The sequence below is a fragment of the Littorina saxatilis genome, linkage group LG8 (genome assembly GCF_037325665.1).
Source record: "Littorina saxatilis isolate snail1 linkage group LG8, US_GU_Lsax_2.0, whole genome shotgun sequence".
Taxonomy (NCBI): domain Eukaryota; kingdom Metazoa; phylum Mollusca; class Gastropoda; order Littorinimorpha; family Littorinidae; genus Littorina; species Littorina saxatilis.
Window position 1 is genome coordinate 41,345,716 of NC_090252.1, and position 20,000 is coordinate 41,365,715.

The 20,000-nt window shown below is 44.9% G+C and overlaps 1 protein-coding gene across 1 annotated transcript in view; it reads right to left on the reverse strand.

Moving 5' to 3' along the window:
- The window catches only part of LOC138973585 (hemicentin-2-like), a 117,858-nt gene that overhangs the window by 11,918 nt on the left and 85,940 nt on the right, over positions 1 to 20,000 (reverse strand). Inside the window, exons 27-39 of the mRNA XM_070346294.1 lie at positions 18,141 to 18,264; positions 17,251 to 17,396; positions 16,269 to 16,392; positions 15,088 to 15,224; positions 11,254 to 11,517; positions 10,851 to 10,924; positions 8,249 to 8,438; positions 7,583 to 7,766; positions 6,920 to 6,999; positions 2,733 to 2,899; positions 2,420 to 2,531; positions 1,559 to 1,745; positions 967 to 1,100 (exon numbers count right to left, since the gene is read on the reverse strand). Of these exons, the coding sequence (XP_070202395.1) occupies positions 967 to 1,100; positions 1,559 to 1,745; positions 2,420 to 2,531; positions 2,733 to 2,899; positions 6,920 to 6,999; positions 7,583 to 7,766; positions 8,249 to 8,438; positions 10,851 to 10,924; positions 11,254 to 11,517; positions 15,088 to 15,224; positions 16,269 to 16,392; positions 17,251 to 17,396; positions 18,141 to 18,264 (1,923 nt within the window). The remainder of the gene's footprint in view (positions 1 to 966; positions 1,101 to 1,558; positions 1,746 to 2,419; positions 2,532 to 2,732; positions 2,900 to 6,919; positions 7,000 to 7,582; positions 7,767 to 8,248; positions 8,439 to 10,850; positions 10,925 to 11,253; positions 11,518 to 15,087; positions 15,225 to 16,268; positions 16,393 to 17,250; positions 17,397 to 18,140; positions 18,265 to 20,000) is intronic.

Consider the following 20,000-nt stretch of genomic DNA (forward strand, 5'->3'; position numbering starts at 1 on the left):
TATTTATAGATTTGCCAACAGAGGTAGCGTTGACGCAAGGGAAATAACTCCGCGTCTTTGTTTACATCCAAAGTTTTTGAGACTCTAAAACAAGCTGTAATGCATGTATATGGTCCGCGCATGGCGACATATCGTCATTACATGGTCTTATGGTGCGTTTGACATCGATTATGGGCAAACTACACTTTGTAAACACGGGAGCGCGTACATATGCCTTTAAGTGATCGCGATGATTCAATTCTGTAACATCAGTTATGAAAATACAGCCCTTCTAATAAGAAAACCTTTAATAATTGTGACCCTCCACCACGAAATGAGTCGCATGTCACCTCGCGCGGTTCTGCGCTAGGCTTAATATAAGTCCGGTGAGTGTGTGGTCACAGTGTGAGGGTCACCTTAGTCACAGGCTTATAACTCAAACAGTTTTCGCTCTTTTCTAAAACGGTTTTCACCACTGGATAGAGCATAACAAACTCTTTAGGAAAATGTAAAAATATAAAAATCATGCAAAGGTGACATGTGACTCATTCCGTGGTGGAGGGTCACATATGTGGAGAGGCATATCGCCGTACGTGAAACTGGAAAAAATGGCATAAAGTTCAGACAGAAAGAGGAACGTGAACTACTGACTTCATTCATATCAACAACTGACAAAATTGTTGAACATGAACACCTTTTAGAATTTAAAAAAAAAGCACAAAAAAAAAGCAACTTCCCACTTGCAGGAAGAAGACGCAGAAGGAAAACAAACACAATTGAAGACAAATATAGAAAAGGGGGAGAAGGATGAGAAATGGATAAAAAAAACAACGAAATATACAGTCTTTTCTTTAATTGGTGTTTAACGTCGTTTTCAACCGTTCAAGGTTATATCGCGACGGTTTGGGACACACACACACACACACACACACACACACACACACACACACACACACACACACACAAACACACACACAGTAAACTCACTCTGTGGAACGAGAGAGAAGGTGATGTTGTTGTTGCCCCTGCTGTTGGCCATACTGATCACGTAGTCGCCAAAGTCCGCAAGCTGGACATTCTCTATAGTCAGAGTGGACGATGTGCCGTTCACCGTGAAAAACCTGCACACAGAAAGCAGGACACCACTCATTTCAAACACAACTTTGGTCCCCGAAATCGGCGTATGACTGCCTAAATAGTTGGGTAAAAACGGGAAATGCGACCGGACAAACCGCGTAAAGTTTCGTTTGGCCATGGCAACACTAAAGGTAAGGGTAGGCATCTTTGAGATAGTTAATGTAAAGCTTAGATTGTTTATATCGTAATCTGCGACAAAAAGACAAATCGTTGCTTCAACAATGCTGTGACGCCTGCACTGCCCCTTTACAAGGTTCCAATGTACTACTTACTTGTCGCTCTGTCCCTGTGTGCTGTTGGCGCTATCCATAATGACGCTGGGCACACCGTTACAGATCTTGTACCACCATCAACATCGTCGTTACAACAACACAACACATCTCCGTATATCCCTCCGTTTGTATGTCCGTCTCTCTATCTCAGTCTCCCTACATGTACTTACTTGTCGCTCTGTCCCTGTGTGCTGTTGGTGCCCTCCAGCATGACGCTGGGCACACCGTTACGGATCTTGTACCAGAGGAAGGAGGGCGGGGGGTTGCCCAACACGGGCACAGTGATCACTGCGGTCTGCCCCTGCTCCGCCGCCACCAGCAGCAGTTTGAACACTCGGGGGTCGAGGCGTGGAAGGCCTGGGATGGGGAAAGATAATGTACAGACTATGTCATTTCATTTTCAATACTTTGTTACCCCATCGCAGGGAAATTCCGGTTTAAACACAATTTAATTCAAAATACACGACATGAAACAATGGCAAATAGGCAACTAGGACACGAACTCGGCTCGCTTTCTACCAGCGGAAAGCTAGCAACAACATGAGTCGCACTACCCTTAGTATTACTCAGACACATGCACTTCTGGGAGAATGACCCAGGTCTTTTACGTCCCACAGCGGTGGCACGGGATTAAGACATGGATATCGTCTCTGAGTCTGCACATTAAGTTGACACGTGACCGTCCCGGCCTGGATTCGAACCCGTGAACCTAGGATCACACGTCCAGACCTTAACCAGCTGGGCTACCGCGCCCCCCAAAAGCAAGATTGTCACAGCGCATGAGACAGCCCGGTATATTGCAATGTTTTGACTAAAATGATTTGTTAACGTCGTGTGTTAGAGCAAAGGACATCGAACAACACGCAAAAAGAGTCATTCTATCTTTCTTAGTTTAAACACGTCAAGCTTCTGAGTGCAAAGGGCCAAGTACCCGGGTTTGTGGAAAGTCAGCTCAAAAGGTACAGAGTTTACACAAACTCTGCACGGGGATACATGATTGCACACACACACACAATACTGTTTCAACTCACACAAAACTTTAAGTTCCGCCGAGACAGACACGAGGGCCCCCACCCCATTATCAGCAGTACAGGAATACTTCCCTGCATCCAGACACTCTGCCTGCTTCCAAGAATGCTTTGCCTGCAAACAAAGACATGGACAGGGTTAAAATAGAGGACTTTCGGAAGCAATTATATTGGGTCCATGGGTTGTGAAAGAGTGATTGACACACTAACACACACACACACACACACCTACATACACACACATACACACACACACACATACATACACACACATACACACACACACACACTATCACCCCCACCCCCCAATCTGTACCTGCAGCGTGTTCTTGACCTCTACAATGAGGTCAGTGCCGTTGAAGAGCTTGATGTTGGAGGGGGGACGGCTGCTGACCCGACAGTTCAAGGTCACAGGGTACTTCTCTGGCACCGTGGCCTCCGTCTTACGATCGTTGATGGTGAAAATGGCGATTGCTGGAGCATCTGTTAGAGAATTATTGGTTTGAGATTAAAACGTGTTTGATGTGATGTTGCTTTATATTCTGAAATACGATGTGAAGAAAGAAGCAAGAAACACGTAACCATAGAATGAAAGGCTTCGCCCGTTTTCTTCGCACATCTCTCTCTCTCTCTCCCTCTCTCTCTCTCTCTCTCTCTCTCCCTCCCTCTCTCTCTCTCTCTCTCTCTCTCTCTCTCTCTCTCTCTCTCTCTCTCTCTCTCTCTCTCTCTCTCTCTCTCTCTCTCTCTCTCTCTCTCTCTCTCTCTCTCTCTCTCTCCACCTTATTGAGCTTTGTATGGAGCATTTAACTGAGTATACGGGCCAAGGCTATCACGTTCAGAGCTGAACTTATATAGCCTATGATTACAGCCCGTATAGCTCTAAGCAGAGATCTGCTACAGTGACGGAAAGAATGCTATCTTCCGTCCCCTATAGGCGACGAAATAGGTCACACTTTTTAGTGAAAAATGCTTCGACGCCGGAGCGGGTACTGGACCCAGTGCGGTTCTAGTGCAAGTGCACTACAAAGCATTTTCCACTAAAAAGTGCACAAAATTTGACCTATTTCGTCGCCTATAGGGGACGGAAAGAATGTCATTTCAATGGTGTGATAGCATTCTTTCCGTCACGTGACATCATAGGCTATATAAGTTGAGCTGTGAACGTGATAGCCTTGGCCCGTATACTCAGTTAAATGCTCCATACTAAAGCTCAATAAGGTGCTCTCTCTCTCTCTCTCTCTCTCTCTCTCTCTCTCTCTCTCTCTCTCTCTCTCTCTCTCTCTCTCACACAATAAAACTCGTAAAAAAAAAAAAAATTCTTTGTCATTGTCTGTCTCTGTCTGTCTATCTTTTTTTTTCTCGCTTCTTCTTTTTCTTCCTCCCCATCACCATTTAAGATTAAAATACACAAAGTTATTGTTCTGAAAGGCAAGTGCACACTTCCTGTGTGCTTTTCGGGATCTTCTCAAAAGGAAACTCAACCTAGCAAAAGTTCATGGCAACGTACAACGAAACCTTCAAAGAACAATTATGCACAGCATTAATTTCTTGATTGATGTATACCGATTCTCCAAAATGCAATGGCCTTAATTACGTACAACCATAACAAGAGGCGAAGCCTTCAAGGCTCACGTAAGAAATCGACAAACAGTAACACAAACTCAATCACTCCGTCACACATACACACACACACAGTATTAAAGCATAGGTGACACGGTGCAAGAATGCGAGACACTAGATCTAGATCTGTCTGTCTGTAGCCTACTTTCGGGGACACGACTGCCAGATGGCCAGATCGACACTGCGCTTTCGACAGCGCTTCCTCGCGCAGACACTGGAAACACGCTGTGCAGATTTCGACAGCGCTTCCTCGCGCAGACACCGGAAACACGCTGTGCAGATTAACCTGTAGGAAACCTCCTTTGGTATCTTCTTTATCTATTTTTCTGGAGCTACGAAACCGAACAATGTGAAATCGTCTTCTCCGAATCGGCGAACTGCAGCTCGGTGATAACTGTATCTATACCACAATCCTTCACCTAACCTTAACCCCTGACCTGGTCTACATACCACACACGACACAAACCAGTCAGCTGTTTTTACCTCCCCAAAACCCCCCACAACCCGTTTTCTTTGGATACACACTTTAACTACATACGTGCCGACGAAATGTTGATCATTGCTTCAATATTTTGAAGCTGTTGCTTGGATAATAACAAGGTAAAATTAGTATTTCGGTGTTTAGTCAAATGTTAACGTTTCTATCTCACACATTTACACGCACAGACAGACAAAGTTTAGCATCGCATAGGCTATACTTACGTGAGCCAAAAATGAAACCCCGGGCCAACCGATACCAACAAGGAGGAAGGAAGGAAGGAAGGAAGGAAGGAAGGAAGGACAGAAGGAAGGAAGGAAGGAAGGAAGGAAGGAAGGAAGGAAGGAAGGAAGGAAGGAAGGAAGGAAGGAAGGAAGGAAGGAAGGAAGGATGGAAGGAAGGATGGAAGGAAGGAAGGAAGGAAGGAAGGAAGGAAGGAGGGAAGGAAGGAAGGATGGAAGGAAGGAAGTAAGGAAGGAAGGAAGGACGGACGGAAGGACGGAAGGACGGAAGGAAGGAAGGAAGGAATGAAGGAAGGAAGGACAGAAGGAAGGAAGGAAGGACGGAAGGACAGAAGGAAGGAAGGAAGGACGGAAGGAAGGAAGGAAGGAAGGACAGAAGGAAGGAACGAAGGACAGAAGGAAGGAAGGAAGGAAGGAAGGAAGGAAGGACGGAAGGAAGGAAGGAAGGAAGGAAGGACGGAAGGAAGGAAGGACAGAAGGAAGGAAGGAAGAAATCAACTTTAAACTCAAGATTAGTCATCAGGGCCGAGGGTCACGAGGCGAAAGGGTGCCACCCATATGGGTGGGAATAGGGAATAAACCGCGGGGTCTGATTGGTTGAAATTGACACTCTTCTCGATTTAAACCAATCAGACCTCGCGGCTGCGTATCACCCTTTTGGGTGCACGCACTTTAGCTTCGCGCAACTCCGCCCTGGCCTTAACACTTCAGAAATAAGGGCTGTAACCGAATGTTCATATTGCAGAAGGAAATGTGAAGAGTACACACTTTGGCTCAATTAAATGGAATCAGAGGCTTGAAAACGGTGAGAAAAGCCAAGTTTTGGGTCCAATTCTGATCGCAAACACGCAGACGTAAATTTATTCTGCATTTTCCAAATGACATTCTTTCGGGGCAGGTAATTCTGGTACTGAACTTGTCAAATCCAGGTGCACGGAGCCCCTGGGGCTTTTAGTCATACATCAGGCAGCTATCCGTTAGAAGAACTATTAAGTTTCATTGACTTGCACCCAAAGAGTCAAGAACTGCGATTTTTTTACGAATTAATTTTGTACTCGGACCCGGCTGGTCTTGACCTATTTTTGGATCTAAATTTAGATCAGGTAGATCACCACATCATGCACAAAAAGACACGTCACTAAAGCAAACTATGTCAGACGTCATCATGAGTTTGTGTAAAACAAAATGGAGGCCGGAATCACTCAAGTTGAATCGAACTCCGACTAAACACCACGTAATAACTAGGTTAATTTATGCACTCGCGTGAACAAGAAACTGTTGAGCTTCACAGATGTCGTCGTTGGGTAGTTTTGGGTTTGTTTTACTACCATAGGAGGATTTTTGAACTGTAAATGCACTCAGCTGCAACAAAAACGCAAAACGAAGGCTGTGAGCTGCACTGTGCCTTTAAACCCCCGATAAGAGTGAGGTCCGTTCCGTTGCCATTCGTTTCAAGGTTGAAAAATGCAGACAAAAACATCTGCGCTATTGCGATCAGTTGGAACTTAGTTTAGGCCAAAGCTTTGCTTTTGTGACTGTTTCCAAACATCTGAGTTCATACAGTTTAACTAAACCGTGTGCGCTTCAAATTTCAGTCTGTGACATCACATTTACGTCTCCTATTTTTGTGCAGTGTCAAGACCAGCTTACTTGTCTCGAATTCAATTTGATTTTGGAGGTTTGATGAAAGTCGCTTGTACATTTCAATACGCATTAGGCACACACACCAAAAAAAGTCTGTTTACGTTAACATAGGCCAAAAAAATAGGGTCGGTAAGTCGGGATTTTTTTTCCCCCAAAAATCATATTTTTTTTTCCTCCCCAAATGCCCCCAAAAAAAGTCTTGGGTCGCGCGAAAAAATAGGGTCGGTCGGGATACCGTAAACAGACTATTTTGTTTGTGGCCTTATTCGCTGAGGTTCCCGGGGATTGGTTCTACATAACTCTCACTTTCTCTATTGCCCATGTCGTTTGCATTTAGAGCGCTTACTTCCCTTTCTTTCTAAGATCTTGAATGTCTTTGTTTTCTTTCCTTTGCCGTGAACTTTTACTTGGTTGAGTTTCCTGTTAAGAAGACCCAGACACGTACACGCGCAGAGGAAAAGTGCACTTGTCATTGCTGACAAGTTGGGAAGGGATAGGAGAGAGAATGAAGTGACGTACAGTTGACGGTGATGGTGAGGTCCTTCTGACGGCTGCCATGCACGTTGGACGCCACACAAGTGTAGGTACCGTCCGCCGACCTGTGGCAAAGACAAGCATAGGAAGTTGGTGTCAAACCGGTGAAGTTTTGCTGGTAAAATGAGTAGAGACTTGCTAGACAATCAAATGACTCCAACTCCTCTAGTTTGGCGACCTCGCACGCTCTTGTCATTTGAGAGAGGACAGAGAGAGAGAGAGAGAGAGAGAGAGAGAGAGAGAGAGAGAGAGAGAGAGAGAGAGAGAGAGAGAGAGAGAGAGAGAGAGAGAGAGAGAGAGAGAGAGAGAGAGAGAGACAGACAGACAAACAGACAGACAGATAGACAGACAGACAGACAGACAGCTTTGTTTTAATCCGGTTTCACACAAATGGAGAGAGAGAGAGAGAGAGAGAGAGAGAGAGAGAGAGAGAGAGAGAGAGAAAAGAAGAGAGACAGATAGAGACAGAGACAGAGAGAAAGACAGAGAGATCCATGCCCAAGAAAAAAACAACTCTTTTCTTGAACTTCACTTCTTTCACTTCGTCGTCTTAAAACCTGAAAGACGATCTGCCAGCGAATGTTCCAAGCTGGCACCATATTGACATCACATGTCGCTATAAATAATACTCAACAATCACACACTGACCTGTCCGGAGTGGGCAAGGCCAGGACATTGCTGACGGTGTCCAGAGGCTGACCGTTCTTCAGCCACTGAATGGCACAGCGCGGGTTACAGTCGGCGTAGCAGCGGATGTCCGACACGCTGTCGATCCTCTCTCTCAGAGTGTACGCTGTGGTGGCAGGGTCGAACGTGGGTGTGTTGGGAGGGACTGCATTTTGGGAGAAAGCGAAGATGGGTACAGGTAAATGTGGATATTTTGCTTCCGTATTCTATGAAAAACCCGTGCACGTATGAACAATGAACACGAACGAACAAACACACACATATGTATGAACGCAATCATACCGGAACAGACAGATACATCCGCTACCGGGTACCCACACACACACACACATACATACACACGCAATGGACACCATAATTTGACACGGACACATACGCCCATACCCCGCCACACACACACACACACACACACACACACACACATACACACACTACACACACACAGAAACACACACACAGAGACACAAACACACACACACACATATGCACACACACACACACATACACCCCACCACACACACACACACACACACACATGCACATACACACCACACACACACACACACACACACGCACACAAACACCCCCCCCCCCCCCCAACACACACACACCAAAAAACACCCTCACACTCAATGTCAACGAGGAGTTCATGGGTCATCCTCCGGCCCACCCCGTTATCGGCGTGACAGGTGTACGAACCCGCGTCCTGGCGGGTGACGGCCGGAATGACCAGCTGACCGCTCGTCGTGTTGAGTCGCCGGGACGCCAGGTACCACGTGTAGGAACACGCAGGTAGACACTGCGCTGAGCATTTCACCTGGAAAGCATTGACAAGGTGTTCTGTTCGTGAGAGGAATCAAATCAAGGAACACGCAGGTAGAGACTGCGCTGAACTATTCACCTGGAAACCATTGACAAGGGATTCTGTTCATGAGAGGAATCAAATCAAGGAACACGCAGGTAGAGACTGCGCTGAACTATTCACCTGGAAACCATTGACAAGGGATTCTGTTCATGAGAGGAATCAAATCAAGGAACACGCAGGTAGAGACTGCGCTGAACTATTCACCTGGAAACCATTGACAAGGTGTTCTGTTCGTGAGAGGAATCAAATCAAATGAATTCAAATTTACCCCCGAAAGGGGCGTATGGCTGCCTGTATGGCGGGGTAAAAACGGTCATGCACTAACAACCCATTCGTGCAAAAACATTAGTGAATGTAGGAGTTTCAGCCCAATACCGAAAAAAAATTCAAATTAACCGTAATATCTCAAGCATGAGAAATCATAAGGTTGAACGGACTTTTTCAGGTTAGAATGTTGAACGTTAGAATGTTGAACAGACTGTTTTGAGTTGGTGTCAACGGAAAATCAAATGTTTTTCTTCTACCACAGGATAATTTAAAGATTGTATGTTTGTTTGTTTGTTTGTTTGCTTAACGCCCAGCCGACCACGAAGGGCCATATCAGGGCGGAGCTGCTTTGACATATAACGTGCGCCACACACAAGACAGAAGTCGCAGCACAGGCTTCATGTCTCACCCAGTCACATTATTCTGACACCGGACCAACCAGTCCTAGCACTAACCCCATAATGCCAGACGCCAGGCGGAGCAGCCACTAGATTGCCAATTTTAAAGTCTTAGGTATGACCCGGACGGGGTTCGAACCCACGACCTCCCGATCACGGGGCGGACGGCTTACCACTAGGCCAACCGTGCCGGTGTAACACGAGAAAATTACTCCCACGAGATTTTTACTCCGGAGTAAACATTTCGTATGAAAAAGTTACTCCCCTTACGAAAAAAGCACTCCTCCATTACACGAGAAAATTACTCCCCAAGACAGGTGAGTTCCGAGTAAACATTTCGTACAAAAATGTTACTCCCCTGACTAATAAATAACGAATAAATTACTTCCCCCCAACACAAGAAATTTAACTTCCCATGCCAGGTGTACGACATTTTTACTCCCTTGTCCCCTGTTAGTCTTGGTGGTGGAAGGGGTGGAAGGAGGGTAGCGCTACATTCGTGTGCGCGAGATCACTTATTGGCATTATGCCATCGCCCGCATCCCATTTTTGCGTACGAGATTTTTACTGGAAGTAAAACAAATGGAGAGTAAACATTTCGTGGATCGAGAGAGTAATTTTTTCGTGCCTTGGGGAGTTCTTTTCTCGTACGAAAAGTGTACTCGGAGTAAGAATTTCGTACGAAATATTTACTCCGGAGGAAATGTTTCGTGGAGTAAAAATTTCGTGTTACACCGGTCCCATATTAATTCTCCCCCCTTTTTGAGCCATGATGTTTTCAGATTTGGTAGAGGTCTTTAAAGACGGGGTTCACTGTGCAAGGTACAGATGTCGTAAATATGCATCCCTTTATTATTTTGAATTCACTCATTTTTGTAGAGCTAACTCGTCCTGGTGTGACGTTTTCATCTTTCGCCGTGTTGATATTTCGCTTCTCGGCCTCGTTGATCTGGTATAAACTCTATACACTGAACAAAAAAACACCCTTCGATAGTACTGATGAGCGACCTTGTGTACCTTACATTCATGGGGCCAAATTTGTCCAACCAATTTGTTTTATTTAACTTAGAAATTTGATTCATCCTAAAATGTTTTCCTTCTTACTCAAGGGACGTAACTACTCAGTACACGTTTTCGAAGAATTCGATTTTGGGGTTGAAATCTATTACATTTTACCACCAATTTTCTTCACATGCAAGAAACTGACATGCTTTTCGTCCATAAATAATTTCACTTCTTAATTTTACCAGGAAACAACATTTTAGTCTTGAGTATATGTCGAGGGGGAAATATGTACACAGGCGAAAGATGAAATCGTGACACTGGCTACAGAGATCAGTCAAAATCTTTCTCATAGACTCACTGCATTGCCTCCCTTCCCTCTTTTGCTCTTTGATACGAAAGAAAATTTACTGTCACTCAAAAAGAAATGAAAGGACCAGGAGCAGAATCAAATTAGGGAAAATTTGTTTTTATATTGTTTGCTCATTTCGTGTTATTTAAGGTGCGGTTAAAATACCCACATATCCAAATGCCACACACTCCCTTATCCCCCCGGAGAAAAATAAAATATGTGCAAAAATATTATTTGCTCATTTCATTTCGCATTATTCAAAACAAAACTACACCACCCACACCCCCCCCCCCCCCTAACCCTTCATATTGAACTTAAACAAGTTCAGCATAATTAAGTCTTTACCTCCAGTGTGTTCCCCTCTACCAAAGCCTTGCTGTCTCCTGGAGGTTCAAATGTCACCGTGTCCTCAGGTCCGACTGCACACACGTGAAATACATCAACTTACCCTACATACGTGAGAGAGATCATGCACCCATGTGATAATTAAACCATACACTCACACGTTAGTATATCGTGTAAATGAGGTCGTGTCAAACGTGTCTGGTAGAGACCTTATAATTTTTCTCTCCTCGCAATGAAGTCTCCGAGACAAACATCATTCTAGGAACACTTTTGTGCAAGCACTCACACACACACACACACACACACACACACACACACACAAACACACAAACACACACACACACACACACACACACACACACACACACACACACACACACACACACACACACAATCTACTCACAGTTAACGTTGACGTTAAGATTGGCAGACGCAGACGACCCTTTCCCGTTTTCAGCCGTGCACGTATAGCGCCCCCTGTCGTCTGGCGTCACGTTCGGCAAGAGTAGCACCCCTTCCTTTGTTGTCAGCTCGTCCGTACCCTTGCGCCACACGTAGTTACATGGCGGAGTACACAAAGCTGAACATTGCACGCTGAGTGTGTCGCCGCGGCTAAGGTCCCTGGTATCTTGAGGTGGGAACAGTTTGATGGTAGTTCCTGGCCCGTCTGAACAAGAAGCACATGAATAATATTATATTAATTTCTTAATTGAATCAAGACTTGACAAAACATTTACGAGCTATTGAAACCCAGTTTTCTGCTGGCATGTTTATTTTGAACGGATTGAAAGCGCCCGTTTTAAAGAGAATAACTTGCTTTGGTAATGAACCGGTTGGACCGCTTGGTTAAAAAAACAAAAACGTACGTCTCTGCATGTGTCTTTAGCAATGCACGTGCAACCTATTGAAAACCAGTTCCCTGCCGGCATGTTTTTTGTTTGTTATTGCATTTCAGCTTGGAGGCTTTAAACATTAATTGATGACTTTGGACATTAAACATCTGAAAATTGTATATAAATTACTTTTTGTATAAAATGATCCAAAAACATTTTCATCTTATTCTTCATCGTTTTCTGATTTCAAAAACATATAAATATGTTATATTCGGATTAAACACAAGCTCTGAAAAGTAAAAAATATTAAAAAAAATATGATTAAAGTTAAATTTCCGAAATCGATTTAAAAATAATGTCATCTTATAGCTTATTCCTTGTCGGTTCCTAATTCTAAAAACATATAGATATGATAAGTTTGGATTAAAAACAAGCTCAGGAAGTTAAAAAGAATAGAGATACAGAAAAGCGTGCTATCCTGCTCAGCGGAACGACTACCGCGCTATTCTGGATCGTCAATTTCACTGCCTTTGCCACGAGCGGTGGACTGACGATGCTACGAGTATACGGTTATGCTGAAAAAATGCAGTGCGTTCAGTTTCATTCTGTGAGTTCGACAGCTTGACTAAATGTTGTACTTTCGCCTTACGCGACTTGTTTTTTGTGTGTTCAAGCAAAATGGTTTTATATCTGAAAATTTAAACTAATACTTACAGTCTCAAAAAGAGCGTCAATTCTGAAGGGGGAGGGGGGGGAGGTGGAGGCAGCTGCACTCCGCAATGAAGAATGAAGGTGACACTAAAATGGTTACGTCACGACCCCCCCCCCCCCCCCCCCCCCCCAATCCGAACAGATCTGTAGCTCTTACAGTGATCATATCCGCAGAAAACTTTTGACAGCAAAACGTTGACATCTGGCGAGTGTTTGAATGTTTTTTCTCTTACTTTAGATATCATACAGTCAAATCAAAGTTTAACAAAAACACCAGTTTCACCCATGGAAGGAAACTGTACAAACATTGGGCAACTACGATTTCTTTGACAGCTTTTCGTCGACTGCCCCTCAGCTGTCAAACCACACCCAGAGACGTATCAAGAAGACATTCATTTGTGCAAATGTTTAAAGAGTTGACGCTTCAATTCAACTTATATCGAGGAAATTAATTGCACGCTGATGAAACAGGAAGGTGGGGTGGGGGGTAAACTAAAACACAGTAATTATATTTAGAGACCACATAACAATGATAGCTGAAATTGCCAAATGTGTTCACTTTTCTCGAGCGCGCATGCACACACACAGACACACACAGACACACACACACGCACAAACACACACCCACACACACAAATACACACACAGACACGCACGCACGCACGCGCGCACAAACACATACACACACACACACACACACACACACACACACACAAACACACACACCCCACCACCTACCCTCTCTCTCCTCAATTTCTTCCTCCCCCCTTCCTCCGTCCTCTAAAAAAACATTTCCCGTTTTTATCATACCCACCCCCCTCTCTCCTTTCTTCCTTTTCCCCACACTCCTCTCTCTCCCTCCCTTCTTCCTTTTCCCCCCCACCCCTCTCTCTCCCTCCCTTTTTCCTTTTCCACACACCCCTCTCTCTCCCTCCCTTCTTCCTTTTCCCCCCACCCCTCTCTCTCCCCCCTTCCTCCCTCCTCTAAAAAAAAAATCTCCCGTTTTTCTCATACCCACCCCCCTCTCTCCCTTCTTCCTTTTCCCCACACCCCTCTCTCTCCCTCCCTTCTTCCTTTTCCCCCCACCCCTCTCTCTCCCTCCCTTTTTCCTTTTCCACACACCCCTCTCTCTCCCTCCCTTCTTCCTTTTTCCCCCACCCCTCTCTCTCCCTCCCTTCTTCCTTTTCCCCACACACCTCTCTATCCCTCCCTTCTTCCTTTTCCCCCACCCATCTCTCTCCCTCCCTTCTTCCTTTTCCCCCCACCCCTCTCTCTCCCTCCCTTCTTCCTTTTCCCCCCACCCCTCTCTCTCCCTCCCTTCTTCCTTTTCCCCCCACCCCTCTCTCTCCCTCCCTTCTTCCTTTTCCCCCCACCCCTCTCTCTCCCTCCCTTCTTCCTTTTCCCCCCACCCCTCTCTCTCCCTCCCTTCTTCCTTTTCCCCCCACCCCTCTCTCTCCCTCCCTTTTTCCTTTTCCACACACCCCTCTCTCTCCCTCCCTTCTTCCTTTTCCCCCCACCCCTCTCTCTCCCTCCCTTCTTCCTTTTCCCCACACACCTCTCTATCCCTCCCTTCTTCCTTTTCCCCCACCCATCTCTCTCCCTCCCTTCTTCCTTTTCCCCCCACCCCTCTCTCTCCCTCCCTTCTTCCTTTTCCCCCCACCCCTCTCTCTCCCTCCCTTCTTCCTTTTCCCCCCACCCCTCTCTCTCCCTCCCTTCTTCCTTTTCCCCCCACCCCTCTCTCTCCCTCCCTTCTTCCTTTTCCCCCCACCCCTCTCTCTCCCTCCCTTCTTCCTTTTCCCCCCACCCCTCTCTCTCCCTCCCTTCTTCCTTTTCCCCCGACCCCTCTCTCACCCCCCCTTCTTCCTTTTCCCCCCACCCCTCTCTCTCCCTCCCTTCTTCCTTTTCCCCCCACCCCTCTCTCTCCCTCCCTTCTTCCTTTTCCCCACAAAGCCTCTCGTTCACTCATGCCCCGAGCCACCTTTCCTTTGTAGTTTCCGACAAAAACGGTTTCAATGATATCCGACACCTGCTCTTTTATGTCAATATTTTAAAAAATTGCAAACGCAATATATCGCCGTCAAACTTACGGCGGAATAGGGATCACGTTCAACGGTAAGATGAAAACAAACATCCGGTATATTGTTGGCTTTACCCCGGGTAGCCTTCAACTCTTCTTTCACACCTCTGTGTCGTGTTGAATTCAGCTTTCGGTTCAATCCACGTTTTGTCATGATTCAATGTTTAGAATGCCTCTGACGGGCGCACTGCCTTAGTGGACAAGACGTTGGCCTCCCATTCCGATGGTCGCGTGTTCAGCAACAATAAATAATGACATTCCTAATCACAACATACGATAATAATCGTTATACGATGACATCGAGGGAGTTTGGGGCGCTACTCCTATACGTCTCCCAGGTTTCTCTGTTTTTAGTAAAAACACACACGCACGCTCGCATGTACATACGGACGCACGCTTGCACGTACACACACACACACACACACATACACACACACACACACACACACACACACATACACACACGTACTCACACACACAAACACACACACTTTCTCTCACACACACACAACACACACACACACACAAACACACACACACACATCCACACACACACACACACACACACACACACACACACACACACACACACACACACACAGAAAGGAATACTCACGCTCCACATCCACAGTGAGTTGCTGGGTCACGTTGACCCCGAGAGGGTTCTTGGCGTTGCACTCATACACGCCCTCCTGGATTCTTTGGGCGTTGGTCAGTAGCAGCAAGCTTCTGGACGACACCTGCTGACCGTCTCTGAAAGTAGAATGTCAATGACCATAACATTCATCCATCATTGTTTAATGGAGTACGAATAACAGATTTCACCCTACGACTGAACTTCATTCTGACCAAACTTGCGTAGAAGGTATGGCCATATAACCGGCACGGTTGGCCTAGTGGTAAGGCGTCCGCCCCGTGATCGGGAGGTCGTGGGTTCGAACCCCGGCCGGGTCATACCTAAGACTTTAAAATTGGTAATCTAGTGGCTGCTCCGCCTGGCGTCTGGCATTATGGGGTTAGTGCTAGGACTGGTTGGTCCGGTGTCAGAATAATGTGACTGGGTGAGACATGAAGCCTGTGCTGCGACTTCTGTCTTGTGTGTGGCGCACGTTATATGTCAAAGCAGCACCACAAACAAACAAATATGGCCATATATAATGTATCCGACTCTATAACTGTCTTCCAGGTATCACTAAAATCATGGAACGAGCGAAACGTAAAGAAGAAGATAAACTTGGTGAACACCTGAGTGTTCGGGAAACCTTTAACAAGGGACGTTATTTGTATGATCTGGTCCGCCCCCCCCCCCCCCCAACCCCCCACCCCTAAAATTGTGTTTTTTTTAAAATGGGGTCAACCTACCTTATTTTAAGGGGCATGTAGCTGTAACTCCAATTGTTCTCCAAGCTTTCCAATCCTGGAAAACGGCCCTTTAGTTTTCCAATATTATTAACACCATGGCGGACAACTTATATTAGTTGCCGATTCAAAGCTGTATATCCAGTTTCATTATTGCATTATATCACCGCAAATAGTTACTCTAATGACTGTTATTGACGGAATAACCCCCCAAAATGTGCATTATTTAACCATATATTTGTCTTTCGTCGAAAACACAACTTGCCTATGGCCGCTATTTTTGGCTATTTTTACCTGACGCCTTTGTCCTCAAAATGACAGCCCCGATGCTTTCCCTTTAGACCAGATGTAAATGAAACGCATCTTTTCAGTTAATTCCGTAACACGAATAGAAGTTCCAATGAATAATAAAACAATGTGTAAATTATGACCACTTACTTGATCCAGGAGAAGGTACAGTCCGGGACGCAGTCGGCAGCACAGGTAACCTGCAGCGTTCCCCCCTCCTTCACTGTCTTCGTCAGACCCGCAGGTATGAAGCGAATGGAGGCGCCCGGTCCCGCTGTAATCAGCATCATCATCAACGTCATCATCATCAACAACATCATCATCATCGTCATCATAATCATCATCATCATCACCGTCGTCGTCATCGTCATCATCATCATCATCATCGTTGTCATCATCGACGTCATCAACATCATCATCGTCGTCATGCGAAGTAGATCTATAACTTCAACACTCATCATGAAGAGTTCTCATACTGACCGCCTTGACTGTTTTGCAAGGGCCGGCCGGGTTTCTTATATCTCAATGTTGTCGATACACCACACAAAGTTACCTAATTTTTCCCACACAATTTGAATATTATATAAATACGCACTCACCTATACTCAGGGGACATAACTCAGATAAAAACAATGAGGTTATCGTATTTGCTCTGGATCCAAGATGAAAAATGCGTAACGTACACAGAGTATTATAGTAGATCGTGTCGTACCTCTTGCCTTAAATATATAAACTTATTTTTTTGCGAGGGCTGTGTGTTCCCAGCTTCGAAGGTCCAAACTAAATTTCAGCTAAATCGGTCGATAAACGCCAGAGATAGGAGTGTGGACATGACACACTGACCGTAAAACTGACACGCAGACAGACAGAGTGAATGTAATGTAATGACAGTAGACAGATCTAGATGTGGAACTTTTCAGCACGTGTACGGGTAACGTCATCATATTTATTCTTTACGTCACGCGTTTGCTAATATCTGCAGTCTTGGTGGGAGCAAAACAACGCATGCATTGCATTTGGAACATTCGAGAAAAAAGTGAGTCACGGGTGACGCAATATCTACATGTACGCGTACAGGTCTTTGCTACAGGTTCGATCATCTAGAACACTGTAGTGATGATGTTGTACTCACACTGCAGTTCCACATCGACACTGGCAGTGGCGGGTCCGGTGCCGATACCGTTACCAGCAGAACACAGGTAGGTCCCCGCCTGCTCCGGCCTCAGGCCTCTCAGCTGTAGCACTCCTGGGGCGGTCGTTGCCACTTCTTGGCCATCCCTGGTGACAGGTAGTAAATACACATATTGTTGGTTGGTGGGCTGGTTGGTTGTAAATAATTGTACATACAAATATAGATAACTCAATAGAAATGCAGTGCCTTTGCCACGATTGCCCACCGACTATGGCACTGCATATCCCTCTCGATCACACACACACATCTATCATAGACAAACCTCGATCACACACACACACACACTGACACAGACAGACAGACAGACAGACAGACAGACAGACAGACAGACAGACAGACAGACAGACAGAAAGGCACACACACACAATCAAAGACAAACAGGCAAACACAGAAACAGATACAGAGAGAGGGAGGGAGAAAGAGAGAGCCAGACAGGCAGAGAGAGCAATAGAGAGACAGATACAGAGAGAGGGGAGTGGAGAAAGAAAAGGACGTAGAGAGAGAGAGAGAGAGAGAGAGAGAGAGAGAGAGAGAGAGAGAGAGAGAGAGAGAGAGAGAGAGAGAGAGAGAGAGAGAGAGAGAGAGAGAGAGAGATAGAGAGAGAGAGAGGGAGGGGTTTTAGTGCGTTTATTATTAAAAAAAAATATATATATATATTTTTTTTATTCGTGAACAGTATGATCTTTCACTTTATTAATTTTTTGACCGATTTCTGTTGCATGTGCAGTTTTTTTCGCTGATTTCTTAAAAAAACCAACTTGACTAAAACCTTGACACTTGGCATTATTACGGCTCGTCCAACTCACGGGTGCATGTGCACCGATACTTACTTAGTCCAGGTGTAGGTGCACTCAGGGCTGCACTCAGCAGAGCACTGCACCGATACTGACCCGCCAACCGTAGCAGCTAGTGGGGAAGTGTCCGGGAACAACGCTGGTTTCTTCCCGGGTCCGTCTGAAAGAATAATACACATACAAAAGTTCACATACATGTTTGCAAAGACAAATGACTATTACTGCAGAATAATTATATCTGAGTTGAGAAGAAAATATGGAATACAGATTATTCTTTAATAACTGCCCCCAAAACGTGAAATCAATTGGACGAATTCGACTTTGCGAAGTCTAATTCACGAAGCGCGCTGCACGAAGCTTTGCCACTGACGTTTTGTTAGACAGGACTTCGCGAAGATAACTTCGCCCTCAACTAAGAAAAGTCTTTGGTCTACTTATCAATGAATTATGTATAATATGTTGTCCACAAAATCTTATTGCAAACGTGTTCATCACACCTGGACATTAAGAAGTCTAAGGGTAATGGACATTCTCTGCATTGCAATAATCTACCGTATAACGCAACGAAAACTTGCTGAAACTGAACTTTGCAAAAAAAAGTATTGCGATAGCTTTCGGACCATTACATGCATATGAGTGCAGATGTGATGCAAGACTTTTAAAACCCGTCACATGTTTGTTGACTTACATTAAAAAAAATAATCATGACTTCGCACGCATACAAACAAATTATCGATACGAGTACAATCATTCATTTGGGTGTATGGCTACTGACGTAAAGTTGCTATAGCCAAATGAGAAAAAAGGGGATCGTTTACGCTGTTTTTCAGAGAGCGCAATTATCGGTAAGTGCCTCTCAAAACACTCTGCGGTCACCGTATGACTGGGCATCGCTGCAGATCAGCAATCGTCCCAAAAATGCCCAGCGTGTTTACAGTTTCAGCAAATGTACAACAATGGTCGTCTTCAAATGAAACGTTGGCATTACTGATATCAATCAGTGTTCTGTGTGCATGCGATGTAATGCATATTTTGCGTGTGATTCAACAAACATATGCCGGATTTGAAAACAAAAAATGTCAAGCGTGTTTACAGGAGCAGCAAATGTACAACAGTGGTCGTCTTTAAATGAAACGTTGGCATTACTGATATCAATCAGTGTTCTGTGTGCATGCGATGTCATGCATTTTTTGCATGTGATTCAACACGCATGTGCTGGGTTTTAAAACTCGTTGTTGTTGTTGTATTCGGCATACCGTAAGACTCATTACTTTTAACATAATAAACAACGCAACACAACACGATTGCACGTTAAATAATATTATGTTGTCGTAGTATTTTGATTGTACGGCGCTTTGAGCAGGGTTAAACCCTGAATACATGCGCTATATAAATATTATGCATCATTATTATTATTATTATTTATCATAACATGATCTTAAGGGACATTCATAGATGTTTTACTAGAGCAAAATTAAAACAGAAAACAAAGCAAAGACTATACACATAATAAACCACACCACAAAACATAAAAATTCGAACACGGGGTGAAGGTGTTGTTTAATTAATTAGTAACTAATGTCGGTAACTTAGGCGTGCCTCGTCCAAATAAGATCAATATCGAACACGTTTTAAATAACTCCACTCCGTGAACTGTGAAATCATGAAGTCGCTGGCAGTCGGCCATTTGTTTAAAGTTAATAGAATTTCAACAAAAGTCTCGGTCTCTCCCCCGCCCCGCCTTTCACGGTGACTAAACAGACTGGAATAATCTTTATCGTCCTCCAATCCACGCGACTCCGCTAACACAGAGGACTTTTGTCAGAGAGGTTGAATAGCGGACAAAAGCCCTGCTAACCAAATCTCCTATTGAGATGAGCGCCGAGATTTGCCATA